The sequence below is a fragment of the Lissotriton vulgaris genome, chromosome 8, assembly GCF_964263255.1.
Source record: "Lissotriton vulgaris chromosome 8, aLisVul1.2, whole genome shotgun sequence".
NCBI classification, from domain to species: Eukaryota; Metazoa; Chordata; class Amphibia; order Caudata; family Salamandridae; genus Lissotriton; species Lissotriton vulgaris.
The window spans coordinates 653,729,768-653,754,282 of NC_141696.1; the positions used below are offsets into that span (position 1 = coordinate 653,729,768).

At 45.5% G+C, this 24,515-nt stretch overlaps 1 protein-coding gene across 1 annotated transcript in view; it reads right to left on the bottom strand.

Moving 5' to 3' along the window:
• Positions 1-24,515, bottom strand: part of LOC147697847 (zona pellucida-like domain-containing protein 1) — a 496,253-nt gene that overhangs the window by 420,125 nt on the left and 51,613 nt on the right. Inside the window, exon 3 of the mRNA XM_086934524.1 lies at positions 16,170-16,387. Within this exon, the coding sequence (XP_086790650.1) occupies positions 16,170-16,387 (218 nt within the window). The remainder of the gene's footprint in view (positions 1-16,169; positions 16,388-24,515) is intronic.

The window sequence follows — 24,515 nt, forward strand, 5'->3', positions numbered from 1 at the left end:
CACCGGGGTGAGGCTCTCACCGGTTCGTCCAGAACAGTAGCTGTGTTGCTTTCTCCCGTCCTACCCTACCTTGTCAGGAATTCTTCAGTGGGTCATATCTTCAACGAGTGTAGCTTTGACGGCTACTTGCCATGTGTTGCAGCATAGACAGAGGGGCTATGGAGCTACATGAGTCCCTGTTCTCGAATCATGCATCATGGATTTCAAGGGACACCATTATGCACCCCGAGCAGCAGATCAGTCCCTTGCCTGAAACCAGATGTCCACCAGTTGGTCTTAATGTCCATAACCTGATGGACACTCACTTGCCCTTTACTTGTACGGTGCCCGGATTCAGAACCACCTGCAGGGAAGTCAGAGAGAATTCTCTCTGATGGTCATTGATGCAGGCCAATCGCAAGAGGAAAGGGCAACTTTAGTTGCAGCAGCCTGCACGGCCCCCTTTTAGGCTCTTACTTCCAGCACATGCCTGCACACTGCAGGTGCCATAGTTTCTGTTCTCACCAGCATTCCCACCATCTCAGGGGAGCATTGGAGTTTCTTTCATGTCCCTTGTGCTGGGTGTCTGTGACCTCGATGACAAGACCTGAATAAAACTTACATTGGACTGGGGGCCCAGCTAGACACACAACACGTGGCCCTTCACTGTCTTGAAGCACCGCTGGTGTCCTTGAATTCAGTGCTCAAGATGGGAGGAATATTAAAAGGCCTGACCAAGACGGGAGCTCCAGTAGAGAGTGTTTGTCTACTCCACCATCTTGGCCGCATACACTGCAGTTTTAGTTTTGAGTTCTAACATTCAAGTGCAATGCTTCGCCAAGGGTGTACACAAAAGAGCTGGCTTCACAGGTAGCATTACCCTACAGTTTTGGAAGGATGACTCATCCTTAGCCTCATTATCCTTCCATTGAGCAGATATTTTAGGGCATGGCCAGGTCAAGAGCATGGATTCTTGTTGAACTGGAAAGATCCCCAGCTTGCCCTAGCGCAGGTACTTCAGTCTAGATATTCCCAATTGGACTAAGACAAAGTGTTCTTAGCACTGGCCAGGTGCTCAAAGTGTACCTCCATCTCTCCTACGCTATGGATTGGGATAAGAGGTGGGTGGTACTTGCAGAGTTTTACTCTGTGGAATTCCTTAGAGTTACATAAAAAATCTGTGAGATTCAGCGGAGTACCGCGAGTGGGCGGAATTCTGCACATCTATTTAACCATGGGGATTTTTAGCGCCGGAATCTTGTTCTGTGCTGTGAAATCAGCACCAATGGCAATATGGGGCACACTAGAGGGCATTGCTTCTTAAGAAGATATTCCACTCAAGAGGCAGGTTTCTGGACGTGAATCGCCGTGACCTGCCACGACCGCCCGTTGTGCAAAATATCACCAGGATGAGTAATTAGGCCCAAAAACCACACTAGGGGATGCAAATTCTCACTTGTGTTCGCCAACGTAATTTTGGTGATCCATGCACAAGAATAAACTCACCCAGCAGTTGGCAGAGTTTTGCCGGAACTCTGCATTTCAGGTGGAACACGGAGGGCAAAACCTTTTGAATTCGGTGGGCATAGCAGAATTATTCGCCCACATATAATTAGGATTATATCTGATCCTGACCTGGCTCTGGCTTCTCAAGTCGATTTACAAAAGGGGGTGGTGATGAACAGAGTGTCTGAATTGAGCAGACCACTCTTACCCAGTCCAAAGATCAGGGCTTGATCCATCACCGTTATTTATCTCACTGCCCCATCCCAGCTCAGAACCTGGCTATATGCAAATCAGTTTGTCCCTGGCCCAGTGCATCATGGGAACAGGGCAGACTAAACTACCAAGCCAATTCTTTACCAGAAAGGAGACAAGCTACCGGGGACCGGTTTCTGGCATTTCAGCCTCTTCGGCCCGGCTTGCTTGAATCCTGATGGAGCAGTGAGAAAGGGACTCATGTCTGAGTATACCCTGCCACACCTATAGTGGCCAAAATCGATTTACAAAAGGGGGTGGTGATGAACAGAGTGTCTGAATTGAGCAGACCACTCTTACCCAGTCCAAAGATCAGGGCTTGATCCATCACCGTTATTTATCTCACTGCCCCATCCCAGCTCAGAACCTGGCTATATGCAAATCAGTTTGTCCCTGGCCCAGTGCATCATGGGAACAGGGCAGACTAAACTACCAAGCCAATTCTTTACCAGAAAGGAGACAAGCTACCGGGGACCGGTTTCTGGCATTTCAGCCTCTTCGGCCCGGCTTGCTTGAATCCTGATGGAGCAGTGAGAAAGGGACTCATGTCTGAGTATACCCTGCCACACCTATAGTGGCCAAAATCGATTTACAAAAGGGGGTGGTGATGAACAGAGTGTCTGAATTGAGCAGACCACTCTTACCCAGTCCAAAGATCAGGGCTTGATCCATCACCGTTATTTATCTCACTGCCCCATCCCAGCTCAGAACCTGGCTATATGCAAATCAGTTTGTCCCTGGCCCAGTGCATCATGGGAACAGGGCAGACTAAACTACCAAGCCAATTCTTTACCAGAAAGGAGACAAGCTACCGGGGACCGGTTTCTGGCATTTCAGCCTCTTCGGCCCGGCTTGCTTGAATCCTGTTGGATCTAGCCCTGATCTCTTGACTGGGTGAGAGTATTCTGTTTAATTCAGAGACTCTGTCCCTCACCACCCCTTGTTGTAAATATTTTTGTCCACCCTAAGCGTGGAAGGGTATACTCAGATGTGAGTCCCTTGCTCATTGCACCATCAGGATTCAAGCAAGCCGGGCCGAAGAGGCTGAAATGCCAGAAACCGGTCCCCGGTAGCTTGTTTCCTTCCCGGTGTAAGAATTGGCTTTTGTAGTTTGGTTTGCCCTGTTCCCATCATGCACTGGGACAGGAACAGACTAATTTGCATACAGCCAGGTTCTGAAACTGGGATGGTGCAGTGAGCTAAAAAACGGTGTTGGATCTAGCCCTGATCTCTTGACTGGGTGAGAGTATTCTGTTTAATTCAGAGACTCTGTCCCTCACCACCCCTTGTTGTAAATATTTTTGTCCACCCTAAGCGTGGAAGGGTATACTCAGATGTGAGTCCCTTGCTCATTGCACCATCAGGATTCAAGCAAGCCGGGCCGAAGAGGCTGAAATGCCAGAAACCGGTCCCCGGTAGCTTGTTTCCTTCCCAGTGTAAGAATTGGCTTTTGTAGTTTGGTTTGCCCTGTTCCCATCATGCACTGGGACAGGAACAGACTAATTTGCATACAGCCAGGTTCTGAAACTGGGATGGTGCAGTGAGCTAAAAAACGGTGTTGGATCTAGCCCTGATCTCTTGACTGGGTGAGAGTATTCTGTTTAATTCAGAGACTCTGTCCCTCACCACCCCTTGTTGTAAATATTTTTGTCCACCCTAAGCGTGGAAGGGTATACTCAGATGTGAGTCCCTTGCTCATTGCACCATCAGGATTCAAGCAAGCCGGGCCGAAGAGGCTGAAATGCCAGAAACCGGTCCCCGGTAGCTTGTTTCCTTCCCAGTGTAAGAATTGGCTTTTGTAGTTTGGTTTGCCCTGTTCCCATCATGCACTGGGACAGGAACAGACTAATTTGCATACAGCCAGGTTCTGAAACTGGGATGGTGCAGTGAGCTAAAAAACGGTGTTGGATCTAGCCCTGATCTCTTGACTGGGTGAGAGTATTCTGTTTAATTCAGAGACTCTGTCCCTCACCACCCCTTGTTGTAAATATTTTTGTCCACCCTAAGCGTGGAAGGGTATACTCAGATGTGAGTCCCTTGCTCATTGCACCATCAGGATTCAAGCAAGCCGGGCCGAAGAGGCTGAAATGCCAGAAACCGGTCCCCGGTAGCTTGTTTCCTTCCCAGTGTAAGAATTGGCTTTTGTAGTTTGGTTTGCCCTGTTCCCATCATGCACTGGGACAGGAACAGACTAATTTGCATACAGCCAGGTTCTGAAACTGGGATGGTGCAGTGAGCTAAAAAACGGTGTTGGATCTAGCCCTGATCTCTTGACTGGGTGAGAGTATTCTGTTTAATTCAGAGACTCTGTCCCTCACCACCCCTTGTTGTAAATATTTTTGTCCACCCTAAGCGTGGAAGGGTATACTCAGATGTGAGTCCCTTGCTCATTGCACCATCAGGATTCAAGCAAGCCGGGCCGAAGAGGCTGAAATGCCAGAAACCGGTCCCCGGTAGCTTGTTTCCTTCCCAGTGTAAGAATTGGCTTTTGTAGTTTGGTTTGCCCTGTTCCCATCATGCACTGGGACAGGAACAGACTAATTTGCATACAGCCAGGTTCTGAAACTGGGATGGTGCAGTGAGCTAAAAAACGGTGTTGGATCTAGCCCTGATCTCTTGACTGGGTGAGAGTATTCTGTTTAATTCAGAGACTCTGTCCCTCACCACCCCTTGTTGTAAATATTTTTGTCCACCCTAAGCGTGGAAGGGTATACTCAGATGTGAGTCCCTTGCTCATTGCACCATCAGGATTCAAGCAAGCCGGGCCGAAGAGGCTGAAATGCCAGAAACCGGTCCCCGGTAGCTTGTTTCCTTCCCAGTGTAAGAATTGGCTTTTGTAGTTTGGTTTGCCCTGTTCCCATCATGCACTGGGACAGGAACAGACTAAGTTGCATACAGCCAGGTTCTGAAACTGGGATGGTGCAGTGAGCTAAAAAACGGTGTTGGATCTAGCCCTGATCTCTTGACTGGGTGAGAGTATTCTGTTTAATTCAGAGACTCTGTCCCTCACCACCCCTTGTTGTAAATATTTTTGTCCACCCTAAGCGTGGAAGGGTATACTCAGATGTGAGTCCCTTGCTCATTGCACCATCAGGATTCAAGCAAGCCGGGCCGAAGAGGCTGAAATGCCAGAAACCGGTCCCCGGTAGCTTGTTTCCTTCCCAGTGTAAGAATTGGCTTTTGTAGTTTGGTTTGCCCTGTTCCCATCATGCACTGGGACAGGAACAGACTAATTTGCATACAGCCAGGTTCTGAAACTGGGATGGTGCAGTGAGCTAAAAAACGGTGTTGGATCTAGCCCTGATCTCTTGACTGGGTGAGAGTATTCTGTTTAATTCAGAGACTCTGTCCCTCACCACCCCTTGTTGTAAATATTTTTGTCCACCCTAAGCGTGGAAGGGTATACTCAGATGTGAGTCCCTTGCTCATTGCACCATCAGGATTCAAGCAAGCCGGGCCGAAGAGGCTGAAATGCCAGAAACCGGTCCCCGGTAGCTTGTTTCCTTCCCAGTGTAAGAATTGGCTTTTGTAGTTTGGTTTGCCCTGTTCCCATCATGCACTGGGACAGGAACAGACTAATTTGCATACAGCCAGGTTCTGAAACTGGGATGGTGCAGTGAGCTAAAAAACGGTGTTGGATCTAGCCCTGATCTCTTGACTGGGTGAGAGTATTCTGTTTAATTCAGAGACTCTGTCCCTCACCACCCCTTGTTGTAAATATTTCTGGCTTCTCAAGGACATTTCAGCTTTCCTCCTGTGGGTGTCCTATGTCCACTTTGACCTTGAATTCCTATCCAAACACATCTTCAGGTTCTGGTCCCTGTGCAGAACAACCTCTCTCACCAATTTCCTTTATTGCTCTCCATCAAGTTAGAGCTTGCATGCTAGGTGCCACTAAGCTGCTCATGCTGTAGCAAGTATGTCAGAGGACCTAATGCAAGTATAGAAAATGTGCCTTTGCTCCAACTGGTTTGGTAGTAATAGATAGCCATAATTTGTATGCAGTTTGTCACTTTCAACCATGGTCCACAAAGTCATTTCATCTTATTGCCAGCTATGTCCTGACGCTGCTTGCCTTACAGTGATGACTTTCTTTAGCATGCTCCTGTTCTTGTCATGTCCAGTGCTTTCAGTATTGGGTGAAGGGTAACTTGGGGTTCATTGGTTTCTGTGGTTGAGTGGGTATGAAGTGCTTCTCCAACTGAAGGTTAGGGAGGGAATTCCTTTTGGGTTTATATAATATCGCAAGTCTCATACATGGCTCTTGGGAGCTGATACAGCTGGGCAGGACTACAACCAAGGCTTATATCAATTGTTTAAGAGAGACCAGACCACTGGGCTTATCTCACTCATTGCTCACTGGGCAGAGCCACATGCCATGTCATTGCAACTGTGCATATATGAAAACTGGACATTGATCAAATTGATCCTCTCTGCTGAGTATTCCCCTCTTATGGGGCCAATGTTTGCCCCCAAAGGTCTTCACAGATCTCTGCAATCGATGTGGAAGTTCTGTTTGAGACCTAGTGTTCTCCTGTCAAAATTAATGGATCTCCCTGTTCTGCTGCACGTAATAAGACTCTTTGGTCTGGGGCATTCGTGCTCTATCATACCAGTATCAGTGGCTTGTATGTTGTCTCTTGCTTTCACTACATTCCGTCTAATCTAAGGGATTCTAGAGCATGAGTGTGTTGACGATTATTCCCTTGTGGCTGGGAAAATCCAAGCGTCCTTTCCACAGGACAATTGGGGCATGGAGGGAGCAGTTTCCTCTAAAGCTTCTATCCTCTGCCTTGAAATGAATCTCTATTTTGACAACTCCTCTCTACTTGCTCAACTTAAAGGCTAGACTATTGCAAGTATAGGTCGACAGCCCTTGGAGCTCTCTAGTGGTTTGGCTCCTGATTTTTAACAGCCATTCAGGCTCTCTACTCAGTAAAAATATACACATCATTAGAACATTGGAATGTTGAGAGCTGCATTAAAGACAATGTAGTAGCTCCAGGCTTATAGCGGCTGATATAAGCCTGAATTTCCAACATTCCAATGTTTGTCTTCATGTTTGTACCTTTTTTAAGTTAGAACATTCTACCCTTAGTGTGTGGAATGTTCTATTTAGGGGTGGATGATAAATTTCACTCTGCTGGCAGTTTTTCCTACTCCGTCTTACGCTTGTTATGCGGAGTTCCGTTAAATCTATGCCAACCACTGCATGGCAGATTTTTTTCCTGCGAGCAGCTCACCAACGTTAATTTTGTAAGCGTGAGTGAGAATTTGTGTCCCCTGGCGTGATTTTCAGGTGCTGGAACCGAACTGATGAGACATTCTCAACGTGTCTGGTCGCAGGTGGTCAGACCATTTCAGTGAGAAAGCTGCAACTTGAGTGGAATCTACTCTAGTGGCAGCTAAGAAGCAGCACCCCCGACAAACAGTGTGATGCCGTTTGTGCTGATTTTGCAGCACATAACAAGCCCCTTCTGCAAAAAATCAGCACAAGTAGCGTAAAGTAGCGAGTTCTGCCTGCTCGCGGAACTCCTTGAAATCCTGCTGATTTTTTATGTAACACTGCGGAATTTTGCAGAGTTCCACACTTCCCAATTCTAATAGCCTCTCTCTCGAGCTATACCAGTTGTTAAAGCCTCTGGCCTAGGCCCATAACTTGGGTTCAGGACCTTTAATAATGGTATAGCCATTGGCAGGGATGTAAGTCTATATCAGAATTCCCTATGAAACTGTTAGTGCTAAGGGACCTTCAATGTAGAGAATAATAGTGGTCTGTGGTTTGTATTTCCTTATGAAATGGTATTAACAGTGTCTTGCTGTGTTGAAGGTTCAGTGGGCTGCCATTAGGCATTCAGGGTGACTTGTAGTTTGTTTGGTCTTTAATCCCATGCTGTTGTCAATAATGAGTAGTGACTGTGTGTAGTGATGAAGGTCCACGCAGGAAGGATGTAACACATTCTTTATTGTAGTTACCATCAAGTAGATAAGATCTTTCAAGAAGCCCAACCAGGAGCAGCCTGTCTGCTGCTAAGCCCATGCCTAACTGTCACTTCAGCTCACAGTGTTCCAACATTCCAAGGCATTATCAGACTCCAACATTCTAATGAGTCAGAGCACAGGCACTGGCTGAGCAGGTGTGGTAAAATACCTTACAATATATATGCAGGATACTACATATATCCATTTTCCTTCCAACAGAAGAACAAATGCAAATAAGATAAAAGATAACAAGAGTGAACAAAGGATAGATAGCAAGAAAGGAACAGCGGAGTGACAGAGAGAACAACAAGGAAAAGAGCAAGCAGAGCGAGGAAAAAGATGGAAGAAGACAAGGAGGTAAAGGTAAGGCGTAAGTAAAAAATAGAAAACCCATCCTCGACAACAACGACACATAAAGAAAGAGGCAGAGAGAGCAGACGTGCCAAAGACAACCCCCAAACATATCCACTGGCCAGACAGGCAAGAAAGGAAGGAAGAATGAGGCATGACGCAAACCAAATACCAGCCTACACCCAGACACAAGGAAGAGGAAATAACGGAAATCCACCTGAACAGGGAAGAGAAAGAATGAAAATACGAAAAAAAGAAGGCTGGAGACAAACGTCGACACCAAGTAAAGTGAGTCCAGAAACCAAGGATGAACATAGGGATGACATCACAAGAAAAGCTGGACCTAATGGAAAACAGAGAAGAGGCAAAGTGGAATACATACAGTATAACTAATACTTCCCCCCACTTTCAACACAACAATAACAATTCGATATACGTGTAATATTGCGTTATACAAAACAGCAAAATACAGAATGTAAAAAGACAATAACAGCCAATGGGACTAAGACCCATTACCATCCTCTACTCCTAAGCAAGAGAGTGAGGAGTACTGCAAATGGGACTGTGACCCATAGTGTGTAAGATGTAACACGTCTTTATTGTAGTTAACATCAAGTAGATAAGATCTTTCAATAAACCCCACCAGGAGCAGCCTGTCGGCTGCTCAGCCCATGCCTGTCACGTAGCTGACAGTGTCCCAACATTCCGAGGCATCATCAGACTCCAACATTCTAATGAGTCAGAGCACAGGCACTGGCTGAGCAAGGGTGGTAAAATACCTTACAGTATATATGCAGGATACTACACTGTGCCTCTCACTTTGTCCACGATTCCCGGTAAGGTAATCCTAAAGTTTATATCTCTCAAGGTGTCATTACCCATTGCCAATACTAGGGTCATAGGCCTTGTAGAGTTAGGCCTTCTGGTCTGTTTGTGCCCACACTTCAGATAAATTACTCACAGGGTAGAGCTAAAATTAAGTCCCAATCACACTCCCAAAGGTCCTTCCAGATATAAGGTTGAGCAGGAAGTTCTCTGCATTTCTGTTTCTCCACTCAGAAGAGGCTTCATATTTTAACTTTTTTCATGACAACTACAGGGGTTGAGTTTCAGTGTTTATTTCACTGTTGCTCGGATAGGGCTACATACTTTAGTCCTATTCGGATATGTGTCCGTTGGTTTGTAACCCTCTTCTAGTGTTTAGGGTAGGTCTGACCATTGGATGTTTGGTTCCTGGGCAAAAACCCTCTCTTTCTAACATTCTGCTGGGATGGTTCTTGCGTATTCGTTTCCACATTTAACCTTCACTACATGTTACATGTTGGCCTTTGGAAAGATGTGGACGTGCAGTCAAAGGTATTGTCAACAGATTCTCTTGTCTCGCCTTTTTCTTAATTAATAGTTTGACTCATATGTATTACGGTCCACTGTCTCGGGGAGTGTTTTTTCTTCAAGCGGCCAGTTGTAGGGACCTGCTTCTTGGTATATTCTCATGCCTTAAGGAAAGGGACGAGGAAGTGGAACCAGAAGGCATTGTTGTGATTACATAGACAATCCTCATTATTCATGGGACCATGTTGCTTGTCCCGTTCCATGAATGTGCTGGCCTTTTCTGACAGTATGATGTTTAAAAAAAAAAAAAATTGAAAAACCTTTATTGTTCATTTCAGCAACAGTACAGGCATGGGCCTACAACCACAGGGGCCGGCCGCCAATTAAATTAGACATGAATATGGTATTGCAAAACACAGCTCTTCAGCCGACAACCCAGGGGTTCGGCAGCGATTCAGCGTACAGTTCGTATTGATCATAGGATATTCGCACAGGATGAAATTAAGGTTTTGTATTTTATTTATGTAGAAATCTAATTATAAACCATAAATAAACAAGAACTAACAAGGCAAAATAAGCAATGTCGATGGGTGCCTGCTCCAGGGGGGGAAAGAAACCACGCCATAAAACAATATGCGTTTCAATATTAAATTAAAGAAAGAGAGAGGGGGGGGGCAGGGAGGAACTAGACTACCGTGTCTGCGAAGACCTAAACAGTACAAGGAATGCTCGGCTAGGGGGACTGCGACATTTCCGGAATATCTACAAAAGGAGGAGTACACACCTCCCCCCGGTATGAATTCCATTGGTCCCAAATTCTGCTCCATTTCCTCGGTCTGCCACGAGCGACATACACCGTTTTTTACCAAAACATGCACCAGTCCATGTTTTCCTTCCACACTGTGACCGTGGGTGCTCTTTGGGACCCCCACAATTGTGCTATTTCTCTTTTAGCTATCATGTTCCGAAGGGTAGCCCATTGAGTCTGTGCCACATTATAGTCATTCGGTTCCCATACATTCAGCAGACAGCGCCGGGCTTCGGGCAACAATGAAACTCCTGTAACCTCTTCCATAACTGCAGGCACACGGTTCCACAACACAACCACTTCTGGGCATTCCCATATGATATGAAGGAAAGTACCCACTGAACCACATCCACGCTTACACAATCCATCCACAGAATAACCCATACGGAGTAAACGGGGGCCCGTTATATAAATCCGGTGTAGGATTTTAGGTTTCACCAGCCGGAGACGGGCCGGGATCACGACCTCTTTAGGAGAGGATATCGCAGCCTGCCAATCCTCATCATCCAATTCCAGCCCAACGCTGGTCCAAACCTCCCGGAGCTGCATAAGTAGATCCGTGCGGTCGTAAATTAATTTTTTATATATCAAAGAAATGGTGCTGCCGGAATATGTCCGTCCCGCACCCGATCCTCGAGAGGGGAAGATTCCGGAATCGCGATCCCGGCTGGAAAAAACGAGCACAGAGCATGGCGGATCTGCATATAGCGAAAATACTCCCTGTCACTAAGCTCATATTCCAACTTTAGCTCCTCGAAGGTCTTAATCCTATCTTTATTCCAAAGATCTCCGACCCTACAAATACAGATGAGATCCCACTTCTCAAAGCCCTTCGTCTTCCATAAGTTACCCAGTCTTTCAGCGACATAGAGCGGGGTCGCCCGTGTCAATCTATCCGACCACCCCATTGCTGCGTTCGCACTATGCCACACTTGTACTGCAATCTTAGTGGGTCCCGATAACTTCCCTCTGACCGATTTGGAGTAAAGCGCCCTGTTGTAATCTCCACCCGGCAATTGCAGCTTATCCTTTTCAAACGCGGGATTTGGCATGGGGCCATACATTACGTGATTGATTGCGCACAATTGAGATGCCCAGTAATAGCGCCTGATGTCCGGTAGTGCGATTCCCCCGTCATACCAAGGCAACGTCAATTTGGCAAGGGCGATACAAGGATGTCCGCCCCATTTCAACTGCCTCTGTAAACTCTCTACCTCACGGAAATAACTCGCCGGAACAAGATCAAGCGTGTTTTGAAGTGCGTATAAAAATCGTGGCAGAGACATCATCTTAAAAAGGGCCGCCCTCCTAAGAGGGGACAACGGCAGGCCACACCAGGCCGCCACGTTGGATTTCAGCCGCCGGAGCAGGGGAAGCAAGTTACGCTCATAGCGGACAGCAGGGTCCAATGAAATGAAGATCCCCAAATACTTAAAACCAATCTGTGTTACCTGTATCGGGCAAACACTCGGCAAGGGGGGAACATCTCCAGTAAGGACATAAACACAGGATTTAGTCCAGTTAATCACCAGACCAGAGTTCTTCCCGAATGAGCTAGGGACGTCAAACAGAACTATTAATGACTTTCGAGGGGATGTGATGTACAGCAAAATATCATCCGCATAGAGTGATATTCGATCTTCGAAATCAGGGGTGAACCTAATAAACTTAAGCGATGGCTCCCACCGCAGCAAAGCGGCTAGGGGTTCCAAAGCAAGGGCGTAAAGCAATGGAGACAATGGGCACCCCTGCTGCGTGACCCTCCCAAGAATAAAGGACTCCAAGACCCTGCAGTTTACCACAACCAGGGCCAGTGGTTCCTCATAAAGGAGTTTAACCCAGCTAATAAACCCAGGGTCAAAACCAAACTTTGCAAGAGCAGCCCACAGATATGGCCATTCCACTGTATCAAAGGCTATTGTGGCATCCAAGGAGACCAAGATGGCCGGTTCACGCAGCGACCCGCTCTCGCCAGAACGCCATGAAGACGACGCAGGTTTAATGCGTTATTGCGGTGCAAAATAAACCCTGACTGATCCTGATGTATCAAATCGCTAATCATCTTTATCAGTCGGTTTGCCAGCAGTTTTGCCAAAATTTTAGGTTCTGCATTCAAAAGCGATATCGGCCTGTAAGACGTACATAGGTTTCCCCTCCTTATGGATCACAACAATGGACGCAAGCCGTTGATCACGGGGGAGGAAACCAACGTCTCGTGACTCCAAGAACATCCCACGGAGATACGGAGCCATTTTGTCTGGACGTAGCTTGTAAAGCTCGACGGGGATACCATTCGGGCCCATAGCTTTTCCGGAGCGGATGGAGCGGACGGTGAGTGCTACTTCATCGTTGAAAAACTCCGCATCCATCAGTTCTATATCGGAATCGGATAGACAAGGCAACGCGATATCTCGTAACAACAAATGCGAGTCTTCCTCCGGTCTGTCTGAGACTGGTGCATATACCTTTTGAAAGTGTTCAGCAAAACATTCCACTATCTCAACAGGGTCCACAACACACGCACACCATCCACTCTCTCAATCACGGGAACCACACGACTCAATCTCTCCTTTCTATCCAACTAGGCAATCAGCTTCATTGCTTTGTCACCAACATCATACAGCCGTCCCGGCTGCTCATGATTCATAGCTTTAGCCGCATCAGTAACCAGGGACCGATAGTCAAGTTGTTTAAGGTTGAGAACGTGCAACTTATCATGTGTGATACTAGACTCCAATTCACCCTCCAGCTCAGTTATTTCAGCCTCCAGCCGTACCACCTCCTCATTCTTTCTTTTCTTTGCACAAGCAATCAACGACAGTGCCTGACCACGAATTACCGTCTTGAAGGCTTCCCAGGGTGAAATTGAGGAGGACACTGACCCCACGTTTTCGGCAAAATAATGGTCTATAGATTTGACCAAGCCAGCCCGGGTCTTAGGGTTACGAAGATGCCAGGGATTGATCGGAGCCACTCGACCTTCGGCGCCCAGCTGTATATCAATAGAAAGCCACAGTGGGGAGTGGTCCGAGATACCCCTAGCCAAGTGCCTAATCTCCCTCACCGAGGCGGCCTGTGCCGCCGGCATTAGGACATAGTCAAGCCTAGCGAGGCTACCATGTGCACCAGAGTGAAAGGTGTATTGTGTCTGTCCTGGGTGCATCAGTCTCCAGCAATCCACCAGACCCAGTGTCTCCAAGAAGCTACCCAACCAAGAATGCGATCTAGCAAGATCCCTGGGGGGGCTGCGGTCCTCCCTACCACAGACGATTGAGTTGAAATCTCCGCCCATAACAAGAATGCCCTCAGGGAATCCCAACACTATTCTTCCCAGATCAGCAAAGGTCATTGTTTGCAAGCCTGGCGGAACATACACAGAGAGAAAGGAGATCGTCTTCCCTTCCCACCTACCCATGATGGCGGCATAGCATCCCCTGTCATCCACAATTGTATCATCTAGTTCCAGGGGGAGGGAACTCCTAACTAGAATACCCGCACCCCTAGATCCAGTAGTGAATCCCGAGTGTGCAACTAAGCAATAACCTCACCGATTCATGGCATGGCACGTATTTCCGACCAAGTGTGTTTCCTGCAGTAATACCACATCAGGGGAAAGACGTCTCAACAGCTGTAATACTACTCCTCGTTTTATCCTGTCACCCAAACCATTAACATTCCAACATAGTACCCTCAACCCCCTACCCCCATCCCAAAAGAAAGGGCAGGTTCCACCCCACAGCAAACAGGTCACCCTAATCAGAATATACAAGAATGCATTGATTGCCTCTAGACGAAAGAAAACCAAACAAAGTCCCTTCCCCCACCCCCAAAGGAATCCCCTGAACACATCCCCCCACCCTGCACCCCTTTGTTAGACTAAAAAGCCACCCCAACTTGCAGTGTGCCTGTCGCCCTGACATAAAACTAGTCTACAAGAAGAAAAAACCCCGGAAGGAGGGAGAGTCCCGTCCCCTTCGCCACCTCTGGGTATTACACCAGTTGCATTACAAATACAAAAGTCATCGAACCACAGCTGTGAGTTCCGTGTACTGCTCGGGTCGGATACCACTCCTCATTCTTGTTCCAGCGGGCCACCCTCTGCGCTCCCAGAGTGTCTCTCAGTCTCCGCTTCCCCCCCAGGAATCCCATCCTTTGTTTCTGAACGGATTGCGTGAAATCCGGGTAGAAGCTAACCGCCGTATTCTCGAATTTCGTGGGGCCACTGGCCCGCGACGCCTGCAGGATAGCGTCTCTATCTCTAAAGTTAAAGATTCGGGCTATTATGGGCCGTGGAGGGGCGCCTGGTTTTGCTTTCCACCCGGGACTCTGTGCGCACGTTCCACGGCAAAAAAGTTACCAAGGCCCTTGGGGGCCAGATGATTCAGAATAAGATCTTCCACGAGGAGGTCTGTAGTCAACTCGGTGGACTTCTCAGGAACTCCGATGATACGAACGTTGTTGCGCCTTGCCCGACTTTTGAAATCTTCCAGTCGGCGGGCAAACAAGTTGTTGGAGGACCGTAGATTACGAACCTCCGTTTGTAAATCGGACATGTCGGTGGTAAGGCTGGCGGTCTTTATGTCTAGGGACTTGACCTTTTCATTGGTCTTCGCCAGGTCCGTACTGATCAGGTTGACGTCTATAGCCACTGTGTCGAGCTTTAGGGCCAATATCTCATATTGTTGGCCTATGGATGTCTGAATGCTCGCAATGGCGCCCATGACGTCTTGTAAAGTCAGATCATCCATTGCAGCAGAGCCATCTCCGGCCTCTTCCAGAGTTGTACTTGTACCACTGGGGGATCCCTTAGGCTAGGTGTAGTGATCCATAACATTTGTTTGAATGATGCCCCCTCGGGTGTGATTTTGGTCTTCCGCTTCTCGCTGTCTGGCTTGCTCGTTATGTTGAGCGATGTGCCCCGGAGGGGCCTCTGGGACCTGGTAAGAATGGCTCCTCACAAGTCAGTCCAGGGAGAGTCGTGATATGAGACGTGACAGGCGACTACACAATCTGGCAAGTTAGATCATCAGTACCAAGAGTGATTGCGAGGTTTAGTCCGTGGGCAACCAAAGCTGGGCGGTGGTAGGCTTCGGTAGAAAAATCCAAAAACGAAACCGAAAGTCCACCCGGGGGCACAAGTCAGCTTCCGCTGGTCGTTGTTGTTAAACTACAACCTAGGTATCACAAAGACTTGAGTCCCTGGCTGCTCCCTGGAGTAGGCCACCAATATTCGGAGTGGCAGAAGTCCGGGTCCCGGCATTCAAATCGATTTTTGAAATCAGCTATTATATCAGCTGGGTTATGTCCTTAATAACCCGTCGTCGTCATCAGGATTAGTGACAGGATATATGCGGGAGGCGGCGAGGGTCTTGGGAGCCCTGTGCTCACGCGACCATCTTGGTTGCGCGCTAAGCTCCTCCTCCAGTATGATGTTTTTTGATCGGATAATTTTCAGCAGGTGTTGAGAGTGGGAAACGTATATTTACTCCCTCTTTATGGTAGAGGAGGGCTAAAGCTGGGTTATAGTGATTTTCTTTGTAGCTTTGGAGGTACTTGAATGGGAGATGGGTCATGGATCTAATAATGATGTAAGTAAGTGAAATAGAAAAGCAGATACAAAAGTTAAGAAGTTCACCAGTAAGTAATCGAAACATGTATCTTTAGTTAAGAAGAGGGGAAGAACAGGCCCTGTATTTTTAAATGCGACATCGATGTACCTTGCAAAATTGTCTTTTGAAGCTGACAGTTATATTCATTCTTATACTGTGTTTGTAGACAGATGTTCACATTTATAATTATGTTTTATAAAATAAAATGATATAGTGAAGCATTAGGCAGCAGGAGGAGGTAGGTACACATAGTTATTGTCACACAGAAAGGATTTTAAGCAGAGGTACCTACTTCACACAACATTTTACAAATATATATATAATATAGGTATAAGCATAATGTTTCATACCGTAAATAAGCTCATACAAGTCGAAGTATCATTGATGGGAAAGGAAAATTTGGCAAATGGTGTGCCGGTGCTATTATCAAATCTTCCTACACATCCACTCGATCCCACGCCATTCATTAGGAGGTTTGTTTCATTGTAACCAGAAAAGTAAACTGGGCATAAGTAAATTGACAAGTCAATGGTTTGTGGCCCACATGAAACTAAGATGTCGGTGTATGCTGAAAAGAGAAAAAAAATATTTGAAGAGCATGATGGACTTTCAATGTTTGCAATGCTAGATAGAAATTCGAAATCTGCAACCATACATACAAAGATACTTATGTATACACAATTCAGGAACTGGTTACATAAAGGTAGGTATATTTACTCAATATTAATGACATAAGAGGAATCATTGCATATTCCATTGACATTTCAAAATTTTGAACGAAGAGGTAACTATTTCTCCCAAGCACATGTGGAGTTGCAGTTGCTTCAGCTTTTTATTTGGATGATGACCCACTTTATCTGCATTTCATATCATACAACAGCAAACCATTTATTGAAACCTAGAGTAGCCCTGGGCGGAAAGTATCCAAGTCTCTTTTCTTTGCTATACGTTACATAAAAGAGATCAGACGTTTTTATGAGCGTCTAAATCAAAGCACCCAGCAGCTTGTAATAAAACACGCATCATGCCACTTTAAAATATGATACAATAACATATTTTAACACACACACACATTGAGACTACAAAAAGGCATCGAGACATCTGCAAATTTGAGGGCATATTATCCAGAACGGCGTTAAAATGATCGCTGCTTTAGCGGCAGGAAACTGCAGCTAAAGCAGCGATAATGGGCTTGATAATATGCCCTTGAGAATGCCAATAGAAGCCCATGTTCACACCAGAACATGGGCTTCTATGGAATTTCAAAATGGAATATTATCAAGCCCCTTATCGCCGTTTTAGCAGCAGTTTCCTGCCGCTAAAGCTGCAATAATATTAACGCCTTTCTTGATAATATGCCCCTTAATCATTTTAAATAAAGAAAAAAAACATTGTCAGATATCATCAATTGTACGCTCTGTCTAACCCTCGACAAGGCAAGGACTATGACTTCTACCGTTCCGCATGTTGCACAGACAGTCCCCATGAATGGGCAGTCGCATCTGGAATCTTCAATGGTCAATCGATCTACTAATTTGACTGCAATAGTTTTGTCTAATTGCCATACCCTATTAACTGGCCTGAATGAAGAAATGGAACGGCTGGTGACGTCTGTTTAGGCACCTAATACCTCATGTCTGGGTGATATTTAAGCTATTATGGAAGTATGAGGAACTAATTTATTATTGTAAAGGATGCTATTTCTGTTTTTTAACTAAATGTTAGCTTAATTGATAAAGCACTCTCATGTCCGATTTGCAATCACCGGGTTCGCCAAACAGAACAGCCTGCCTGCCCACCTTGCTTTCCCAACCCTGTTACTGTTAGAGCATCCCAGGGCAATTGTGTCACAGGGAACAGTCATGTGATGCCTACTCCCGCCCTCCCTTTACCCAGAGATATTACTGATCATTATGGTTTGGGATTTGAGGGTGCTGGTGCAGCGAAGACTGATCAACCGCTTAATACCGGGGCAAACATATACTGGGGTGAATGTATGACCTTGTTCTGCATTCTGTCCATCAACTGCTATTTTTGCATTTGTCACCCCGAGTGGGATGGGTATGCTCAGACGTGAGACCCATGCTCTCCACAACACTGGAGTCAAGCTATCCTCGCTGAAGACGGCTGATAGCCAGAAACCCGTCCTAGGATGCTTGATTCCGGTCCAGGAAAGACATGGCTTGGCAGTTCGGGCTGGACTGTTCCCATGAGACACAGGGTCAAGGCTGATTTACATATGGCCATGTCTGAACTGGGGTGGTGTGGAGTGCAAATAAACTATGGATTTAGGTCCAGATCTCTGTACTGGGGTGAATGTATGACATTGTTCTGCATTCTGTCCATCAACTGTTATTATTGCATTTGTCACCCCGAGTGGGATGGGTATGCTCAGACGTGAGTACCATGCTCTCCACACCACTGGAGTCAAGCTATCCTGGCTGAAGACAGCTGATAGCCAGAAACCGGTTCTAGGATGCTTGATTCCGGTCCAGGAAAGATATGGCTTGGCAGTTTGGGCTGGACTGTTCCCATGAGGCATAGGGTCAGGGCTGATTTGCACATGGCCATGTCTGAACTGGGGTGGTGTGGAGTGCACAAAAACGATGGATTTAGGCCCAGATCTTTGTACTAAGGTGAATGTATGACATTCTTCTGCATTTTGTCCATCAACTGTTATTTTTGGATTCATCACCCCGAGTGGGATGGGTATACTCAGACGTGAGTCCCATGCTCTCCACACCACTGGAGTCAAGCTATCCTGGCTGAAGACGGCTGATAGCCAGAAACCCGTCCTAGGATGCTTGATTCTGGTCTAGGAAAGACATGGCTTGGCAGTTCGGGCTAGACTGTTCCCATGAGGCACAGGGTCAAGGCTGATTTGCATATGGCCATGTCTGAACTGGGGTGGTGTGGAGTCCAAAAAGCGATGGATTTAGGCCCAGGTCTCTGTACTGGGGTGAATGTATGAAATTGTTCTGCATTCTGTCCATCAACTGTTATTTTTGCATTTGTCACCCAGAGTGAGAAGGGTATGCTCAGACGTGAGTCCCATGATCTCCACACCACTGGGGTCAAGCTATCCTGGCTGAAGACGGCTGATAGCCAGAAACCGGTCCTAGGATGCTTGATTCCGGTCCAGGAAAGACATGGCTTGGCAGTTCGGGCTGGACTGTTCCCATGAGGCACTGGGTCAAGGCTGATTTGCATGTGGCCATGTCTGAACTGGGGTTGTGTGGAGTGCACAAAAACGATGGATTTAGGCCCAGATCTTTGTACTAAGGTGAATGTATGACATTGTTCTGCATTTTGTCCCTCAACTATTATTTTTGCATTTGTCACCCCGAGTGGGATGGGTATGCTCAGACGTGAGTCCCATGCTCTCCACACCACTGGAGTCAAGCTATCCTGGCTGAAGATGGCTGATAGCCAGAAACCCGTCCTAGGATGCTTGATTACGGTCCAGGAAAGACATGGCTTGGCAGTTCGGGCTAGACTGTTCCCATGAGGCACAGGGTCAAGGCTGATTTGCATATGGCCATGTCTGAACTGGGATTGTGTGGAGTGCAAAAAAACGATGGATTTAGGCCCAGATCTCTGTACTGGGGTGAATGTTTGACATTGTTCTGCATTCTGTCCATCAACTGTTATTTTTCCACATATTTGAAGCAGAGGTCACTCAGTGCTCTCATCAAAGAGGTCAACTGGTTCACCTTTGTCCAACACTGATCAATTGGCTCTTCCACCCGATTGCACACCCTATGGGGTTGTTTGGGCACTGGCTGACAATAAGGGCATGGTCTGACGTGAGCATTCTTGCCCAAATCAACATGGTGCGCAGAGTAGGGTTGGTGGGGAAAGACCCCCAAATGTTTAATGATGATTGCATAGTGATTAATTAGCCCAGCTGCAGATAGAATTCTTGTCTCTTTTGATGGTAAGGAAGGTCCAATTGTGAGCATTAGGGTGCAGCAGCTAGGTTTTGTTTACAGAACCAGCAATGTGCATAATTGGAATACCTCTAGGCATATCCCATCCTTGCTGAGGCATGGGCATCATAGGCTCCATTCTAGGCCTCAAAGGCAACTGTTACTTTCCTCCCACTCTCAACAGATTCGATGCTATTAACACACTTGAGGAGGTGGATTGACAGCCCTCTATTCTTTGCAATGTTGCAAATGTCTTGCTGGGGTGGGAATTTTGAGCATTGGTGTGCTGCCATTGTTATTTTTTACAGACCTGACAATGTACATAATGCGAGGACTTCTAGGCATATCCCATCTTTGCTGAAGCATAGACATCATGGGCCCCATCCTAGGCCCACTAACGCAACTGTCACTCTCCTCCCACTTAAGGAGGTGGATTGACAAGCCTCTATTTGCTGCAATGTTGCAAATGTCTTGCAAGGGGAGGGAATTGATCCTCCACTTGTATAGATTGATGCTGTTGATTAGCTTAGTCATTTTTCATGGACAATTGCTGAGATTGAGTCGAAGGTTAGTGATCAGAACTGGCTAGATTATATTAGGCAATACAAGATACTGGCCCTTCAAGAAACCTGGTCAATCAGAAACACATTCTTCCTAGATGGCTTTATTTCACTTTTTAAGCCCAACTTCACCATCATCCTCAGGGTGGGCCAAGGGGGTGAGGGGTGCATTTTAATATCATTGACTTTGAATGGTGTAACAAAAGAGTTCAGGACAAATTCTTCTAATTTAGGAGCACTCTTTCATATTTTTCCTGGCAAAGCAAATATTTTGGTTTTAGGGATTTAAAACTCAAATGGCCAATCTGCCCACTTGGTTCTTGCCTCAATGGGCAAGGTGATTGAAACATCTAAAACATGTTCCACAGAGTTCGCCTCAGGTTCCATCTCTTTTGCTCCAATATTGGTTACGCGCGAGTTCAATATTCATCCTTGTTAAAAAGTTTGCCAGATTTTTTAGGATTTCCCCTCAGGGGATGAACTTTGAAGTGTTCATTTTGAGCACACCACCCAAGGGGAAAAGGTAACCCTATTAGTTCAATAACTGAATATGGTCATATCGGGTTCCTCAGGAATCCTACCTATGTTGGCAGGGGCTGAGAAACAATTGTGGATTATATTTTAATCTCTTCATCCATATTATATTTTTTGATTGATTATAGGGTGTTATGGTCTGGGTGTAATTACCATAATCCTCTAGTTTTACTGTTGAAGCACTCTCATCAGGATCTGTCTATCCCAGCCAGTGCTACTAAACACTTTGCTTTTACAGATCAGGGTATGTGTCTAAAATGGACAAAAAGTGATACCAGTGGAATTTTTGGGAAACCTGTTTTTGTAAGAGGATTAGCAAGATTGAATGCTGACTAAACCCCAACTCGGACATGCACAGGGACATGTTTACATCCATGAGATGTGGGCAGGATGGCAGTAGTACAAGATATTTTCCAATAACCTGTGGCATTCGGCAGGGGTGTATTTTAGCCCCATTCCTGTTTACTATCTATATTAATCGCCTGGATGCTGTGCTAAAAGAAAAGTAATACGATGTTCCTCAAGTGGCTCCCTGTCTGTTTCCAGTACTGCTTTATGCAGACAATGCCGTCCTCATATCAAGAACGGCCACAGGAATGGAATTACCTTTCAACACTTTTGCATATTTTATGGATCACTTAGATCTCTCCATAAACCATATGAAATCATATGTAATGTTGTTGGTTTACGCTGGCTAAATCCAATGTTCTCTTCTGTGATAAACTTAACATTGCTCACATGCATACTTTCAACTATCTGGGCATTCTGTTTGATAACAGGAATGCACAGGGTCCCCTGTTTACATCTAAAATGCTTGCTTAAAAAATGGGAGTTGGTCATGGAATTTGGTGCAAGGTTGTCAGGAAACCAATTGAGCCTCTTCTTCAGGTTTATATAGCTAAATGTGTGCCTTCCACATCCTATGGTAGTGATATTTAGGGGCTCAAGGATTGCAGTATCACCCAGGTTGAGGAGAACAGATTTGCCAGACGCTCATTGGCTGCCCCACGGAGCACTTCAACTTTTTTCGTCCATGAGGGGCTAGGTCTCAAATATATCTCCAATATCATTGGTTTAAGACCATTGTTATGGTTGATATTGGTGTACTATAAAAGCAAGCAAAACCCTAAATTAGATGATCATTAGGGACTGTTTCACCCTGGATAATGTAAGAGCAATTTCATGGCTCAGTTACATAAAAGCTGAATTTACTATTCTGGGTCATCCGAACTTGTATCTATGCCCTGATAAGATCACTGAAGCAGATTACAAGTTGGTTAAACATAACTTTACCATGCTTCCTGCTGCTTTAAGGTAAAGTAATGAATTACAGAAATCTACCACCCATGCCCGCTATTTAATAAAAACTGTACCCTCATCTGATTATATCTGACCTGGGTGACTAACGTTTATAACTGTCAGTTATTGACAAGGTTCAGGCCAGACCTTTTTGTATAACTGATTAGTTTTCCCAAGGGTTGGTCTGCTCAAGGATCTCTAGGTCCATGTAAAGGCGATAATTTATTGGCCAAGACTACTGTATATTTTGCATTGTTTTTGCACATTTTTTACTTGTCCTAGAAAAAGAGTTTAATACCTCTTTTAAAAGACTTAAAATTTGAACAAGTGAGGTCAGAGACGCAATGCCTCCAGATGCTCAAAGAGTTTATACTTGTGTGTAAGCAACTTTTTGAGTAGTGTAATTATGCTCCGGGTGGAGTAGACTTAACTTTTTGTGGGCTTGAGACAGTGCTGTAATGGTCTAAATGCAGGCCAGACTTTAGACTACGTGTCCAACTAAGCAAGGGAGTAGCCAGAAAATTAAAATACCCCTCACATTGATCCATTCCACAAACATGTTCAGGCAAGCAAAGCGAGCACATTTTAACCACTCAAGATGAGGTCCCTTAATCCAGCCTTCTGTCCAGCTATTTCTCCATCCTTTGAGCCTGCCATGCATCCATGCATCCATCCATCTATTCATGTTTTCAATGAAGGTAGGTGTATTTACAAGCTGGCCCGCATCACACACAAAACCCTTCACTCTCCAGCCCCCAACTACCTGAACAACAAACTGGTAATAGCAGGTCAATCCAGAACTCTGAGAAGCTCCAACTCACTCCTTCTTATCCCTCCCAAACTGAAAAAGAAAACCACCCAGTATCGATCTTTTTCTGGCAACGCTCCCAGGATGTGGAACGCTCTCCCTAGAGTCCTCAGATGCAACCCCTCCTTCTCCTGTTTCAAAAGGGACCTAAAACTCAATTTCCTTAACAAATACGTTCCTGACCAACGTCAACTAACCTAGACTTCATTATACGAGGGGAATCCTCTCTCTCTTGACATTCAAGGATAGTTGGTGACCGGACTGGGTTAGCCACCTTCGTTTGCTTTCTCTCCCTTCCCTGAACTGGTTATCTATTTTTCATGTTGTATTTTTTATCTCTGTTTTGCTTCCATACCGCCTTCTTATTATGTAATGCAATTTCTGTCTGTTTTTACAGTGTGTATGTAAAGCTCTTTGATACCTATGGGTCAAGCTGGCACTATAAAAACTTTTTTTTAAAGTACTTCCACCTATCCCTCCATACTTTTACCATTCCATCCATCTACCCGCTCATCATTACAGTCTTGCATCCATCCTTCTACTCACACTTCCATCCATCCCTCTATACTTTTACCTATTAATCCATCCATTCGTTTTCATCCATCCACCAATTCACCCTCCTTTTATCAATCCACCAATTCATCCTTTCACCCTTCCATCCAGCTGCCTATTCATCCATCCCCCCATTTATCTAGCCTTTCATCATTACAGACACTTTCTTTCACCTACCCATGTAAATCTTGTTTTCCCCTTTCATCCACAGTTCCTTTCTTATTTTTATTTTTATGTGTCCTTCCTTTTGCTCTTCCTTCCAAACCTCTCTCCCACTCTCTCTTTCATTCCCTCTCTCTTTCTCTTTATTTCTTTGCTGTGGATAACTCCTGATCATGGTGTTATTTATCTTTTGCGTTTACTTTAGATTTTTTTATAGCTTTTGTCTGCAAAACTGCAGCCAAGACAGGGTCATAAATAACTATAATTGTCAGCACCACCCCCACTTAAGCTGTGAAAACTGAAGGCACTGCAATTAAGTAATTCTGTATATCTGTTTCCATATATGTGTCTATATTTTTATGATCTTTTAAATTTATTTTAACTTTTTTCTTATGTATAGTATATTTTAAACAAATAAAATGTTGTACTACTTGTCAGGCAGGATTCGAGTGGTTCACATCTCATGTTGGCAAATGCTTCTTCAAATTCCAAGACAAGACTGTATCTATTAAGCTAAGGGGCTTATGGTTTCTTTAGTCATGCATTGTCAAGGGTACACAGGAAGGCTGGTCAGACTCCTGCAAGGCTGGTGGTACTAATTTTGAGTCAACCAAAAGTCAGAACAATACATCTGGAAAGCGTCTAGGTAAAGTCGGATGTTGAGGAAGAGTGAGGGTGTGGAGAAGGCAGAGAAGATGGTGGGTATTCTAGACTTGGCTGTCAAATATTCTGCATCTTTACTAGCAGATGTAAAAGTTGAAACTGATCAGTCAGGAATGCCTCAAATAGCGTAATGCTTGTGTACATCACCTGATGATCTATTATTAATGATTTGCACATAAAACCTTCTTG